Below are 16,862 nucleotides of genomic sequence, written 5' to 3'. Positions count from 1 at the left end.
ATTTTGTCTCCAACCATGCTTATTTTCCCATAAGTCGCATCACCGGAAATCATTATATGTATATTGAATGTTGATAACAAGTTTGTAAATTGTACAGTTGACCAGGTGGTGGCCCTGTACCCTTACACAGCACAGAACGACGATGAGCTGACATTCCATAATGGATCTGTGATAAACGTCATCAGTAAGGATGACGCCAACTGGTGGTCGGGCGAATGTAATGGGCAGAGCGGCATGTTTCCCTCTAACTATGTGGACGCCCTCACCACCTCGCCCCCACAGGAACCAACATGTAAGTATCATATCTAGTTAACCTTATACACCATAGGATTTCCTTACACTCCATTACACACAATCATACACACTGGAGTACGTCATATTTTAAAATTTTACATGAATTTTTTGCCGGTTGTTAAGTCTGCTCTCTTGACTGAAGGCAAAATTTACTAAAAAAAAATTTGTTCCTTATAGCATTTGAGTGACAAAATTCAGTTTTATTAACCTTAAAAGAAAATAGTTGGTCTAAGGTGGATTGATGAGAATAGCAAAACAAATGACAAATTGTACTATTATGTAAGAAAAGAATTATGAGGTTAAAACAAATAACAAATTGTACCATTATGTAAAAAAAAAAGAATTATCAAGTATGATCTACAGCCATGAGTAGCTTTTGGGTTTTTCACCATCCACTCTCACCAGAACTGGTTTCACTTCATTAGTATTAGTCGAAAGTTCTACCTAACAATGACTGAACAAATTGAACAAGTTGAATATATTTACATTTCCGTTCGCCATGTTACAACACTGTTTGAAGTAGATTCCCAATATAATGTCAGTCTTGGCATCAAAGTGAAGATTTCTTATCAAAGAAAATGGGAGTTTAGCATTAATTACTTCAGTGACAAATAAATAAAAAGATATTGATCATTCTGAATTAAGACTGCACAAGATTTGCAACACTAGTTGACACAATTCGGTTACATATTTTAGAATACCTGATGCACGTAGCAAATAGGTGTTTTGATACCAAGATGAAACAAAATTTGTAACATAAGTCTTATTTTTGTATTTTAGGATCATTCTTACAAAACAGGCTGAATGATTTTAACTCACTAGCTAGTAGTAACCTAAATATTCTTCCTCTACACAATGTTTCTGGGTAAAAGTTATTTGCATGTGATTTTTGGCTTGGCATGATTTGTAGATTAGGTGTGGTTAACAAGTAATTAGATTTGATTGCTGAACCTTCTGTAAAGACCAAGGAAGACACGACAAAGACAAGATCTAAGTTTGTGTATATACTGTGATCAGAAACGGGAATTATCAGATGAAATCTTAGTTTGCTTAGTTTGATGGAAAACAAAACTTAAATTATTTATTTTCAAAAATTTTTAAATCTAAATTTTTTCAAATGATCAGCTGAAAACAAGGGACACAACAAAATCAATTTTGAGACTTCTTTTTTTCCTTTTTTTTTTTTTGTGGAAAGTTTTAGATGTTTAAATGATAAATCTAACACAAATGGATAGTGAAGTGATATCTTTTGAGATGACCCCTTTTTTGTGGAAAGTTTTAGATGTTTAACTGATAAATCTAACATCAGTGGATAGTGTAGTAAATCTTTTGAGATGACCTCTTTTTGTGGAAAGTTTTAGATGTTTAACTGATAAATCTAACATCAGTGGATAGTGTAGTTAATCTTTTGAGACGACCTCTTTAATTAGTCTTTTGAGATGACCCCTGAATGAGGTGGTAGTCACTGTACTTTTCACTGTAATTTGATGTACCGTCACCATTGTTTGTGATGCAACACCTTAACGTAATCTCACTCTTTGCTTCAGGAGATACAATAGACCTGATATCAGTTGGTTGTTGTTGACACTCGGGACAGGTCAAGGGGTCAAAGGTCGAGGGCGGTTGTCATGGAATCTGGAAATGGCTGCAGATATTTTGTCTGACTTCTGACTCACTACATTTTATATAACAGCTCCTACATCTCCTATGATCAGACGCTAGAACATTGTGATATTTTGCTCACTTAAATAGCTGCAGAATGAATGGAATGCAATATCAAGAGCTGATAGCATTGTATATATCAGCTTTTCAACTACTGCTTTTATTATCTTGACAATTTCTGTAAATATCAACCATCGGTATGTTTAATGATACAATATGTTCTTATGCCTGCTGCCACATTTTCATAAAACAGCCACCACTATCCTGCCCAGATATCCCCGGATTGTATCACCACCTCCCTACACTGCCCTCAATACCAAGTCTGACAATCCCCATACTTTATTATTGTACATCTGAGAGACAGTATGCATGGTATATTTCATGTATGTGGTGTAAGTGCTTTATGATGTTTAAGAGTATGTCCGTCATATACTCAGCATATGTATTAATGAGCATGAAGAAAGATCTCATCTCAGTTATCACTACAAAACAATCATCACACGAGTTTTACTCCCCATTTTTCTTCCACCCCGTATGAAAGATATGATATCCAAAAATTGTAGTGCTGAATACTGATGTTGCTTTCACGTGAAGATTTTCCATGGATCATGACATGCCTGTGGTTAGATCCATTTTCCTCAATACATTATAAACAATATTAATTGCTGAATACTATGCTTGTTTTCCCTTGACGATATCTTATCACCATGACAACATGCCTGTGGTTAGGTATACTTACACCATTTCCCGTTAATATGACATTAGTTTGACATTGGTATCAAATGAAAGACCTTTAATTTACTGATAAGTACTGTTTGAAAGATAAGACAAGTTTCACACTTAAATTTCTTTGGCTATCATCTCATTATACAGGTAATTCAGTGACATTTCTGCAGTTTCCATAGCAACAATAACACTATTAATTTACACTGTCCTAGTTCCTTGTTCTTTTGAACCAATATTCCAGTTGCTATCCATTCCATTATCATAATTTTAAGATTCTGTGAAAGAATCGTAATAAAACCAGTGAGTGGTGTTAGAAAGTGTTTAATGAAAATGTGGTCAGTAGTTTAAAAAAGAACCCCCGATTCTGTGGCAGTTGATTGTGTAGACATTTCGTGTTGTATTTTGTAAATGGTAATATGCGAGTGATGGTATCCATCTATGTAGAAGAGACATTTTTCATTGATTTTCCGTTTATTCATATATTTTTATTCATTTATATAACATTACTAAGTTTGTAAGTTTACAAACTCCTTCAATAGTTATAGTAATAAAACTGTCTAGTTGGGAGAGGATGTTCTACTATAGTACCATATATGGACTTTAGTTGTAAACAAAGTAGTGGGTCAGACAGCCATCTGGTGACCTGTCCTCGACCTTTGTGTGTTTTGTCATGATTTTGCTGCATAGCAACCTGTTTTGTTGATTTTGTTACTATCTTCTACTTGTCTCCTTTCCTTTATATCCACTTTGAATATATTATTATGTTCACTTCTCTTTTCTACCTCTCGATACCCTCACTAGCATATTACCATGGCGATGACTTTAAGTAGCATATTACCATGGAGATGACTTTAAGTAGCATATTACCATGGCGATGACTTTAAGTAGCATATTACCATGGAGATAACTTTAAGTAGCATATTACCATGGCGATGACTTTAAGTAGCATATTACCATGGAGATAACTTTAAGTAGCATATTACCATGGAGATAACTTTAAGTAGCATATTACCATGGAGATAACTTTAAGTAGCATATTACCATGGAGATAACTTTAAGTAGCATATTACCATGGCGATGACTTTAAGTAGCATATTACCATGGCGATGACTTTAAGTAGCATATTACCATGGAGATAACTTTAAGTAGCATATTACCATGGAGATGACTTTAAGTAGCATATTACCATGGAGATGACTTTAAGTAGCATATTACCATGGAGATAACTTTAAGTAGCATATTACCATGGAGATAACTTTAAGTAGCATATTACCATGGAGATGACTTTAAGTAGCATATTACCATGGAGATAACTTTAAGTAGCATATTACCATGGAGTGGAGATAACTTTAAGTAGCATATTACCATGGAGATGACTTTAAGTAGCATATTACCATGGAGATGACTTTAAGTAGCATATTACCATGGAGATGATTAAGTGTTCAAAGTGTCAAAAGTAGAGACATATAAATGATATACATTCAAGTAACAGAAATGTCCGCACTTTTAACAGAGTGAATTTTGAGTGGAGACCTAGTATAATGATCTACATACATAGGTAACCAGATGTATTGCTACCCAAAGTTTTATCATTTGAAGAAAGGAATCCAGTTCAATGAATTGAATACATATTTTTTAATTTGTAAGGCAGATATACAAACATTTAAAAAGCAGATCCAGAATAATGAATTTTTGAATTCATACTTCTTATTATAACGTTTTACCACCAAGAGGATATTAAGCTCATACAAATCCAGGTTAGGCATGAATGAAGATCTGTGCTGCTGCACCTTCTTAAGGAAAGATCAGTAGACTATAGAACTGATGTGAGGACTTTTATACAGGGAAATCGGGTATCAGTAGACTATAACACTGATGTGAGGACTTTTATACAGGGAAATCTGGTATCGGTAGACTGTAACACTGATGTGAGGACTTTTATACAGGGAAATCTGGTATCAGTAGACTATAACACTGATGTGAGGACTTTTATACAGGGAAATCTGGTATCAGTAGACTATAACACTGATGTGAGGACTTTTATACAGGGAAATCAGGTATCAGTAGACTATAGCACTGATGTGAGGACTTTTATACAGGGAAATCGGGTATCAGTAGACTATAGCACTGATGTGAGGACTTTTATACAGGGAAATCTGGTATCAGTAGACTATAACACTGATGTGAGGACTTTTATACAGGGAAATCTATCAGGTATCAGATGTGAGAATACAGGGAAATATAACACTGATGTGAGGACTTTTATACAGGGAAATCGGGTATCAGTAGACTATAGCACTGATGTGAGGACTTTTATACAGGGAAATCAGGTATCAGTAGACTATAGCACTGATGTGAGGACTTTTATACAGGGAAATCGGGTATCAGTAGACTATAGCACTGATGTGAGGACTTCTATACAGGGAAATCTGGTATCAGTAGACTATAGCACTGATGTGAGGACTTCTATACAGGGAAATCTGGTATCAGTAGACTATAATACTGATGTGAGGATTTTTATACAGGGAAATCAGGTATCAGTAGACTATAACACTGATGTGAGGACTTTATATACAGAAATCGGGTAGACTATAACTGATGTGAGGACTTCTATACAGGGATCAGTAGACTATAGCACTGATGTGAGGACTTTTATACAGGGAAATCAGGTATCAGTATATAGCACATAGCACTGATGTGAAATCGGGAAATCTGGTATCAGTAGACTATAACACTGATGTGAGGATTTTTATACAGGGAAATCAGGTATCAGTAGACTATAACACTGATGTGAGGACTTTTATACAGGGAAATCTGGTATCAGTAGACTATAACACTGATGTGAGGACTTTTATACAGGGAAATCACGTATGATACTACAAATACCAGGATTTTACATTGCTTCTAACTAGCTTCAACTTACTTCTTTTAGCTATATGTTTTTTTAAGCCTGGGGTAATATCATGTGGTTCATAACTAATCGTGCACGGACAAATATGATCTGGTTCATGTGTTTAAACCTATGGTTGGTTAAATAGTTAAAACACAAATCTGATTACAAAATTAATTTTCGGGGCTTATATATAATGCTTTTTTTACAAAATCACTTTGAAATAAGGATGATGATATTGGCCTCAAACTTTTAAGTGTATTTATCCACCGAGGTTTACAGAAGTTTGGAATCTCGTTTTATTAGTGATAAATAATTCTGTTCTAAATGCCTAGTGACGGTAAAAGGGTTGATATGAAAGCTTAAGTGTTGCAAAGTTGATATTATTCAGAAGTATATAGATTATATGCAATAAATAAAATGGTATAAGGACCATATGATAAATTATAGACTAGCATACCACAATGGTAGTTCATAGTAGGGATGGGAATTTTCCCATTAGCCTAATCCATATTACCAGGAAGTGATGATCAACTGTGTTCAATTTTTCTGATGGCCCACCTTGGACTTATTCAAACATTTGTGATGATAGATATATGTAAGAACAGAAGAGTTCTAGATCATAAGGTGAATGAACGGATAGTATTATAGTGTAATCACTTGTCATTTAGACCTGCTTTTTAACAGTTACCCCATAAATATTCAACACAGCATAACTAGTCATACGTTAAATTACTTCTTTCAAAAGACTCTAGCAAAATTTGAACACTCAAATTGCCTTATAAGATTGAGAGCCGAAAATGAAATTATCAAAGTATATAAAATTAGATATGGCTTGTGAAAAATTGTTGAATAGTCATGGAGTAATCAAAATTGGGTCTGAAGGGCAAGTGATTAGAGAACCTGTAGTCAATTGTCTGGATAACATAGTTAAAGATGTGTTTGATAGTCTTGTGTAGATGAGATCTCTGATGAGGTATTTTCATACTGTGTAGTTGTGGTGGTAGTCTAACTGTAGCATAGCTAAGGGGAATGTGTTATACATATGTTTGATCTATTTGGGTATAAGTGATCTAGTATGGGCAGTGATATTTCCAGGTGTAGTTTCTTGAAGACGGGTAAATGGTTTTCTCATCGTCACAAGAGACAAAGCGGGGATGGACATTAGGTTATCTAGCGATAAATTTGTACATTATTTCTCAAAGATAGGTAAGAAAATTATTAAAGGTAGGGAACGCTGAAAACATGGGGATGCTTGCAAATAAGCTCCCTCATATTTTTTTTTTTTTTTCTTCTTCTTTTCTTTTATTGGTGGTGGAAGGTTTTATTACTTAGTAGCGTACAGATAACTTTCAAAATGAAGATGTTGTTGTCAAATTTTCAGAAACCATCTAGAAATTATGAATAATCTCATGATAGATTTTAGGTTAACAAGAAAATCCAGTGCTGATTGCTTAGTAAGGGGAAAGTTTATTACAGAAATGCACATCTCCACCATTACAGGTTGTATCGACTTGTTGACAGAAGAAATCTGTGTAAGCTAGGACCCTAGATATCGGTAAACCTGTGTTTTACTGCACAGAATTGAATGTCACCAATGGCGGCATATTTAAAAAAATCTACAAGCGGCCCGACAGCCTTGATTTTGTTATTCTAAGCTTAGATGAGATTTTCTATCCTTTTGTAATGACTTTACATACATAGTAATAGTTAGGAACGAGAGAAAATCTTTAACAGGTCTTCAGAAAAAAGATATTTAAGCTAGATAATTGAAAATCATTCCTGATTATATTTGAGTCATATGGTAAGCGCTTCAGCTAGGGTAACAAGGTTGATATTGTATAAGGTGGTGTAGATTTTGTCTATTTGTTCCTAGACCACCAGTATTATATGCAAGCTCTATCAGATGGATGCAATATGTAATTTGGCTACTGTAGAAAATCTGTTACTGTAGGTAGCCATAAAACCATGTGTTATATGGAGAATATTAGTCACTGATTATTGAGATAATTTCTGTAGAGAGTGATTGTCATAGGGAGTCCCTGTTAAATGTATCAGTATGGGAAATGCCTAGTTAGATACTCCCAAATTATTCCTGGAGAAAATGTCCAAGGGTTAGTCGCATGTATTCAAATAAGATAATTTCAGTCACTTTGTATTAAGTCATGTTTGACTGGGAAAATTCTAAACTGAAAGAGCCGATTATTAAAATTTTGATATCTGTTACCATCAGTTTTGTCAAACAGCTCCTAGCACGGTGGTCTGTCCCTGATCTTATAGACTTTAGCTATCAATGGAAAAATATACTTCATAGGAAATAATAACAAATGATTGATGATTTTGATCTTCAGATTGTGTTTTAAGTTATAAGTGAAATAATGTATGGATGTTTATATACAAAATGTAGAATGTGACAGGGTACCTGTATTTTGAGAAACATCAGATATCCATAGACTATTCCCTCGTACAAACCAAGCATTAACATACTTCAGCACCATGTTAGTCAGATATGAGCTGTAGATGTATGACATTTTACACCAATAATGTGTATGACTTAGTTTCACTTTAGCTATAGTTTGTATGAGATTGTGTTGGAACACTATGATAAGAAACAGTGTTAGAAGATTTTTTAATAATCATGTATACATGTTATGATTCAGAATGAAATTTGAGATTTTCTTACAGATTTGTAAGATAAAGTTGTGTAGATTGATATGTCGTATAACTCTTTTACTAGCTGTGCAGATTTATTTTATATTTTTTGTCCTTTATGTATGTGTTAAATTAGAAGTTGTAAACTTCTGTTATATTTATATTAATCTTTCATTTCACAGGTATGTTGTGAAATTGTCGTATTTTAAGCACATCGTTAAGTTTGAATCTTTTATACAAGAGTGTGACTTTGATTCTATCAGACAGGACAACAGACTAGTACGGTAATTTGTTATGTGTGTTAAAACATATTTTATCCTCCTATATAATATCATATTTCATCAGAAGTATACAAATTGGATTATCTATATTTACTAATTATCATAAACAGATTAAATATTTATTCATTAGACTTTAGTATAGTACTGAATGGAACGCTGATTAAGTTTGGTAATTGTTTTCCAGAAGATGAAATTTATATATTCTGTGTACAGAAATATTTGCCAGATAGCTTTACATGACAATAACTTTCCAAAAAAAATTCTTTTGGTCCATATTTCAATTAAGCATGAAAAAATATCTAACTAGTGGGGAGAAATAGCAGAAATGTCTCCAATAACACCTATGTTAAATAAGGCAGTGGTTATTGATTAAAACATACTTTAAATTTATACTTGTTCTGAATGACTGATTTCCAGTCATTTTTATCTTTTGACTGCAAAATTACGTTGCTTTTTTACCTTCAATTGAAGTAAAAAATAGAGGTAAATATTGAAGTTATGCAATTTTTTTATTATTAATTTCAAAACACACCTTTATATGTTCATAATTTTTCTTTCTATTTTTTTTTATAAAAACAACCAATTCTGAATTCAAATATATTATAAATGTCACAAATTCCATATAGGTAAAATCTATACTACACAATAAATATTTGACACAATGTGAAAATGAATATCGTGTAAATACCCTTAGGTAAAGTAACCAATAACCTGTGTAAATGTAATACATCTTCTGTAAGGTACAACCTATAGCAACCAGTTGTAGATGATACAACCTATAGCAACCAGCAACCAGTTGTTGGTGATACAACCTACAGCAACCAGAAACCTATTACAACCAGTTGTAGGTGATACAACCTATATCAACCAGTTGTAGGTGATACAACCTATAGCAACCAGTTGTAGGTGATACAACCTATATCAACCAGTTGTAGGTGATACAACCTATAGCAACCAGTTGTAGGTGATACAACCTATAGCAACCAGTTGTAGGTAATACAACCTATAGCAACCAGTTGTAGGTGATACAACCTATAGCAACCAGTTGTAGGTGATACAACCTACAGCAACCTATTACAACCAGTTGTAGGTGATACAACCTACAGCAAGCTATTACAACCAGTTGTAGGTGATACAACCTATAGCAACCAGTTGTAGGTAATACAACCTATAGCAACTAGTTGTAGGTGATACAACCTATTACAACCAGTTGTAGGTGATACAACCTACAGCAAGCTATTACAACCAGTTGTAGGTGATACAACCTATAGCAACTAGTTGTATGTGATACAACCTATATCAACCAGTTGTAGGTGATACAACCTATAGCAACTAGTTGTAGGTGATACAACCTATAGCAACCAGCAACCTATAGCAACCAGTTGTAGGTGATACAACCTATAGCAACCAGCAACCTATAGCAACCAGTTGTAGGTGGTACAACCTATAGCAACCAGTTGTAGGTGATACAACCTATAGCAACCACTTACCTATAGCAACCAGTTGTAGGTGATACAACCTATAGCAACCAGTTGTAGGTGATACAACCTATAGCAACCAGTTGTAGGTGGTACAACCTATAGCAACCAGTTGTAGGTGATACAACCTATAGCAACCACTTACCTATAGCAACCAGTTGTAGGTGGTACAACCTATAGCAACCAGTTGTAGGTGATACAACCTATAGCAACCAGCAACCTATAGCAACCAGTTGTAGGTGGTACAACCTATAGCAACCAGTTGTAGGTGATACAACCTATAGCAACCACTTACCTATAGCAACCAGTTGTAGGTGATACAACCTATAGCAACCAGTTGTAGGTGATACAACCTATAGCAACCAGTTGTAGGTGATACAGTTTTTTATCGAGGGATTGTATCACCTTGATATAGATAAATAAATATCTTTAAGTAAACATTATCCATTAAACTGATTGTTTGAAATTGTTGTATCACCTTTATATAAAGTAAAACTTTTGTTAGTATTGTAGTGGCCAGTTTATTGAGTACTTTGGAACAAAAGTAACTATCACCACAGGGACTTTGCCCAAAGTCCCAACCCACAGATCATATATAAGTATTAACGTCGCTATGTAATACGTACAAATGGTCCGTGGGTTGGGAATCCACACCAAGTTCCTGTGACTATCACTATCGGTAACATTTGATGTATATTTTGTCATATCATAGTCAGGATTCAAGGATCCTTCAGATTTACAGGCACTATGGGATTTAGCTTATCACTGTGACCAGTTCATGAAAAATGTCCTCTGTCAAAGGATTTCCAAAATCATCCCTTAAGCCTTGCAATTGTCTGTGCAATATATGAATCTGTCTTACGTTTTCATTTTATGATATTAGCAAAGTTGTACTTAAAAAAGACATTTCTGAATATCACATAACATATTGTTCAATTCATGAAAACGGAATGTTCAACTTATATCTGATATTATGTCTTTTCTCATTGGTTTGTTATGAAAATTGTACATCTATCACTAAATCGTCATTTTAACATTTGAAGCTTTAGATACCCTACATTTACATAAAGAAACCTGCCGATAGCTTCCTGGTGTTGTGACAAGTATTATATACTTGAAATTGATCAGATTTAGATTATGATGAAGTTGATCATTGATCTGTACACTATGAGAGATATTTTGGTGTTTTGCTAGCAGCTATTTCACCTGACACCATGTTTTCTCTGTGAAAACATACTGTCAAATAGTATTTTTAAAACATTTCTCTCCGTTTTGTGCCAATTTTGTTGTAGAAATTGTATAAGTTTATCTGCCTTCACCCTGGACCTGTTGCAAACTTAACAGTGAAGTAGAAAGGATCACTCCACCTAGAGACTAGAACCCGTTGTCATGTGAAAAATAGAATTTGATATTGGTACATGTGTATAATAATACTCAGTTGCTTAGAGACAGAATGATCATTTATGTTAAGTACAATATAGCAGTCTGTTGTAGACATGAACATTGCTAGCAAAATCTGGCTTGAGAGACACTTGGATAAGATAATTTTCAACATAACTGATAGACAGGATAGACGTTCAAAGTCTGATTTTTCAAATTTATTTCATTTATTGATGTTTTCATTAAAAGATTTGTGAATTGAATAAATGTATCAAAATTCAATATTTTAAATCATATCAAAATGATCTTTGATTTTGTGTGAAATTAGCAGATTTTGTTAGAATCAAGGCTTGCACTCCCTAACCTCCACCATCGCTGGTCAGTACTGCATCCCGCTGTACTGGTCATTGTGTTACTGACCATTAGGTGGTTGTATCGTCAGTGGTTACTTAAAAACATTTGTGTTAGCTGTAAACCATCTAATAAACAAAGAAATTCTGTGTTGTGTTGTTTGTGTCTTTATATACACTAGATAGATTGAATAAGTCTACTGTTTAGTCAAAAATCTATCATCATATCCTTAATACCATTTAACAGAGAGGCTTACTATATCATTATGTACATCTGGGGTATCAGGGATGGATCAGGAATTTTAAATCTAGGTAGTGTACACATACTTGCCAGAAAATAAAAAAAAACCAAAAAAAAAACATGAAAAACAAATTTGATTGAGCGGTTATCATACCCATTGGAAAGGGAAAAATCTTGAAGAAGGAGTTAAGGGTGGGTCACATGCTACTATTATAGACCATGAGGTAAGTCTACATCATACCTTGATTAGGAGAATAAATTGACGCTTATATCTCGTTTTTACTGTCAATTGTAAAAAAATTGAATACATGCATGAAAAAAGTTCATCTGAATTGTCTGCTTGGGTATCACCTTGTTGAACACCAGGGTCCTAGAGTTTTCCCTGAATAACTGGAGGCTTCCTCTTGGAGCATCCCACAGAAAGCCTTCCCAGAGAGGAAAATTTCGATAAGGTGTCTTGCTCTAGGACACAACAGCACTGGACAGTCTGTGATCTTAGTTTTCTGTAAAACAATAAATGCCAGGATGGGGTTGAAACAAAACAGCTTGGATCTTCACCTTAGGTTGCAAAGTCAGGTCTATTATTGGATCTTAGTGTAGGGTAATTTATGAAATATATATATAAGAAATATTGAATCGTTGCAGAAGTAGATAGTTTAAATGAATTCACTAAGGTTAAAACTGTTCCGGAGTTCAAAGTTTTAAAGAACAGTACAATTTTTCACTACAGGAAGTCGGTATTGTAACATCAGTTCTATGATAAAAGAGAAACTTTCAAAGTGTAAGTTGATATTAAGTTGTTTAGTGCAGTATACATTGTTTGTATATCAGTAGGTATACTGTTAGTACTGGCAGGATATATACATGTATATAGTATATATGGATATATGTATTACAGGAACAGTATATATTTTTGAAAAATGAATAAAAAAAAGAAAGATGAGGAATATGGTGGAAGTAAAAAGAATAATCTTTCACATTACTTAAGGGTTTATATATATAGTTATCTATTCTGGGTGCCTGTAGTGACCATACTGGTCCTATTAGAGGTCCTATCTAAATGATGTACATATTATACAACATAATTACCTACTTTCATTATCAATAAGTTGATGATTTCTCTACATGAGGTAAAATATGATAGAGTAATTATGGAGACCAAGTCTTTGTGACAATGAAACGCTGAAAATGACTGGTCTTGTTTTTTAACCAACAATTTTTTCCCCTCCCTCACTCTCTCTCAATGGATTTATGCTAGATGTCAAAAATGATCAAAATTCCAAAGCATGCTATTAAAAATAGCAGGCAATCTAGTGAGAAATGACAAATCTTAAATCATTCATAAAACTAAGGATCTGTTTTATCACAACAACTGGATGTGAAGATGCAGCCAGGATGCTGAGAACAATAATGAAGCACACCAGTCAAGAAGACAAGAATTTGATGTGGTCAGGTTTACCTGTTGTCCTTATACCAGAATGTTTTACTGCCAATATTTGTTGTTTGGAGGGAGAAGAAAGATGTATTATATATGGAACAATGTTGGATAAAGTTTATAGTATATGATAACTGTACCATTAATTAATATGGAAAAAATTTAACCCCGCCCACCACCCCAACCCCCTCTCAAAAAAAGGGGCGGGGGGCGTGTGGGCGGGTGGGTTGATGATCTAAACAACTAATGAGTATTTTTTTAATTTCAATTATGTGTCTTGCAATGAGCCCAGGGCACCAACAGATAATCTCAAATATGGGAGACATATGCTTGCAACATGACATAAATGTTTTGTCGGTATTTCTGTAGAACTGAAGCAGGACAGGCATATAACCAGGTAGGGGCTCATTGCAGGATGCAAAAAGCATATTTTTTTCTCTGAATTAAGTTAAGGTATTGCCACCTTTTGTATGTTATCAAAAAAATTTGCTTAGATGAAATCATATATATTTTGCCGTATAACAAAATACATCTTGTGTTTAAAACAAATTGATCTGGTTATTAGTAAACATGATGATTACAAACAATTCATAGTTTACTGTAGGAAATAAATTCTTGTATCAGTTTCTGTAAGGCTGTTATACATTTCAGGGTCCAGTGATCCGGCAGTGCTAGCCGAGACATCAGCTCAGGAGAGTAAACGACAGAATTACATCCACGAGTTGATAAACACTGAAATTACGTACATGGATGACATGTCCGTCGTCCTGGATGTAAGTTATAACCATTTACTTGAAGACACTCAGCTGTTCTTTCCTTATATACATTGCCTTATCTGTTTAACATAAGTTTCTATAAGGTTATATTCATATCATATATTAGTAAGAAGAATCTCGCAATTTTCTGACATCTGAAGATACATTTAGCACTGATAAGCTTATGCGAAGTTTTATGTAGTCTGGTGCATAGCCAAGCCAGCTTGATGTGTATGCAGACAGGAATGAATTGTTGTGCAAGGACACAAGGAACAGCTGAGCAAGTCTTCACGCTAGAATTTTAGTGTATAACTGATGATGTTGTAGTTGTTTAGTGCACTATACATTGTATGTATATCAGTAGGTATACTTTTGTGTACTGACAGGATATATACCTGTATATAGTATATATGGATATTTGTAGTACGTGAACAGTAAACATAAAACACGTCTACAAAATGATCATATTTTAAATTAGTTTACATGTATTTAAACCAAATCTAGGTCTTTCTTATAACTGCTTTCAGAAATTGAATTAATTGAAATTTTATTTGCCATTTTTTTTTTGGAAGAAATAAATCCTCTTGGCTTTGGTACATCATTATTTTTTACCATCCTGATTACATATTTATTTGATGACTTTATTGTCTTCACTGCTGTCTCTCCACAGGTGTTCCATAAACCATTACTAGAAGGCAATGGAATGACAAAAGAGGAGTTAGCAGCCATATTTGTCAACTGGAATGAGTTAATTGTGTGCAATACAAAGTTGTCAAAGTAAGTCACCTGAAAATTCTTTAGAATTGTATAATTTAAACTATTCGAAAACAAACATTAGGTTGATGAAAAAAAAATGTTTCCATTTTCTTTTTGTAAAATATAGAAGCACATTAGCAGCTTTTGTTGAAAACCCTTTAAACATTGGTGGTTCTGACGCAAACCCTCCCCTCCACAAAAAAACAAAAATTAAGACTTGCCATGTGGATTTTCAAAATTTGAAAGTATTGATGGTGACATTGGATCTATGGATGTAAAACATGTTTGGATAAACTTGGAAAAGGCTAGGATGAAAATTTTATTCATATTAGTGGCAGTACATGTGTTGTAGTGTATGTATAAGAGCTCTTCACTTCCAGGTCCATGAAAGTGAGAAGGAAGATGTGTGGAAAAGGTCAGGTGATCCGTGTCATAGGTGACATTTTATGTGAAAACGTAAGTAATACACTGACGATATATCAACAATCCTTATGTTAGTTGTAGAACTCAATTCTGTGAGTAAACACCTTTCCATCTTTTTTGCGGCTGTAAAATTACTGAACTGGTATGTTTGTTTGGATCCACATCAGTTGTGCTGATCAACTGGGAAGGTGGCTACGATTTGTTCTCAGTAATTTCAAGTTATTGAATTTTAAATTGTACTTATTATCTACGAAATTTGTAAGTAAATTGATAGTATTGAACGGATATCAATCAAATTACAGTACTGCAATAACATTGAGAACTCTCTGTTTAAAATTTCTGTGGTCATTTTATGTAACGTGAGTCTATTTAACTTGACAGTTGCCACATTTGACTCCCTATATCCGGTTCTGTAGCTGTCAGCTCAATGCTGCAGCACTGCTCCAACACAAGACAGAAAATTCTCCAGAGTTTAAAGAGCTCCACAAGGTAATGGCGTCCTGTATGTCTGGGAATTTTTACAGGTCAAATTTTTTCAAAATTTTTCTTTTAACACGATCAAATTATATCTTAATGAATTAAAATTTAGTGATTTTTGACATGAAAGGACATCTCACACACACACACACGGCTCATTATTTCATGGACTTAATTTTTGTGATAAATTTTAAAATAGTGAAAATACAATCCACACAGAAAAAAGTTTCTATGTGGCAATATCCAGCAGAATGCTCGATAGTCATAACATCTTCATACATATCAATCATTCAAGTTATCATTAATAGTTTGTTTAATAGACAAAAGGCATGCATTATGAGATACTTGTGATTGAAAAGCAAATATCCTTTACATTTTTTTATCACGTCCCTTGAAATTTTGGTTTACATTTCTAATTCAGAAGAGAAAGTCGGAGGAAAGATATGTGTAAAATTATTCAATAATTAAAACAGAATAATGACAGCACTTGTCCTTGTGTTAATGAATTGTATGTGTGATTAGGTTTCAAGCTAATATATTTTTTAATTATATATATTACAGAAGTGTGTAACTGATGTACGGACTAAGGGCATGCCCCTCAGTAGCTTTCTACTTAAACCAATGCAGAGGATCACAAAGTACCCATTAATGATAGGAAAGGTAAGTACACAGATGATACAGGCCAGTCAGAGTTCAATATTTGTAACGTATTATCAATGGAAAATTGTTCATTAACAGATTAAGTAGTGATTAACCAAATATTACTAAGAACCGGCTTTCATTCCCAGATTCTGCAGTACACTCCAGTGGGTCACCCTGATCATCAGAATCTCACAGACGCTCTGTCCAAAGCTGAGGAATTGTGCAGCCTGGTCAACGAGGGTGTAAGGGAACGAGAGAATTCTGATCGCCTTGAGTGGATTTTCAGTCATGTCCAGTGTGATGGCCTGCCAGAGGTAAGTTGATGAAGTTAAATCGGTATAGATATGAGGAAAGATATGTTGATTACTGGGTACCTGATGATGTATTCTATCATATGTTGATATGTCTGTTCAGCTACTT

General features: G+C 34.1%; 1 protein-coding gene across 1 annotated transcript in view; it reads left to right on the top strand.

Moving 5' to 3' along the window:
- The window catches only part of LOC132549722 (intersectin-1-like), a 46,061-nt gene that overhangs the window by 16,544 nt on the left and 12,655 nt on the right, over nt 1–16,862 (top strand). Inside the window, exons 26-32 of the mRNA XM_060213677.1 lie at nt 98–292; nt 14,041–14,162; nt 14,815–14,921; nt 15,281–15,356; nt 15,705–15,812; nt 16,362–16,460; nt 16,589–16,756. Of these exons, the coding sequence (XP_060069660.1) occupies nt 98–292; nt 14,041–14,162; nt 14,815–14,921; nt 15,281–15,356; nt 15,705–15,812; nt 16,362–16,460; nt 16,589–16,756 (875 nt within the window). The remainder of the gene's footprint in view (nt 1–97; nt 293–14,040; nt 14,163–14,814; nt 14,922–15,280; nt 15,357–15,704; nt 15,813–16,361; nt 16,461–16,588; nt 16,757–16,862) is intronic.

This window comes from Ylistrum balloti, unplaced genomic scaffold, assembly GCF_031769215.1.
Source record: "Ylistrum balloti isolate Yb309-2 unplaced genomic scaffold, AGI_CSIRO_Ybal_v1 Utg370076, whole genome shotgun sequence".
Lineage (NCBI taxonomy): Eukaryota > Metazoa > Mollusca > Bivalvia > Pectinida > Pectinidae > Ylistrum > Ylistrum balloti.
Note: the sequence above shows the minus strand (reverse complement) of the source record. Positions and strands in the feature narration are given on the sequence as shown.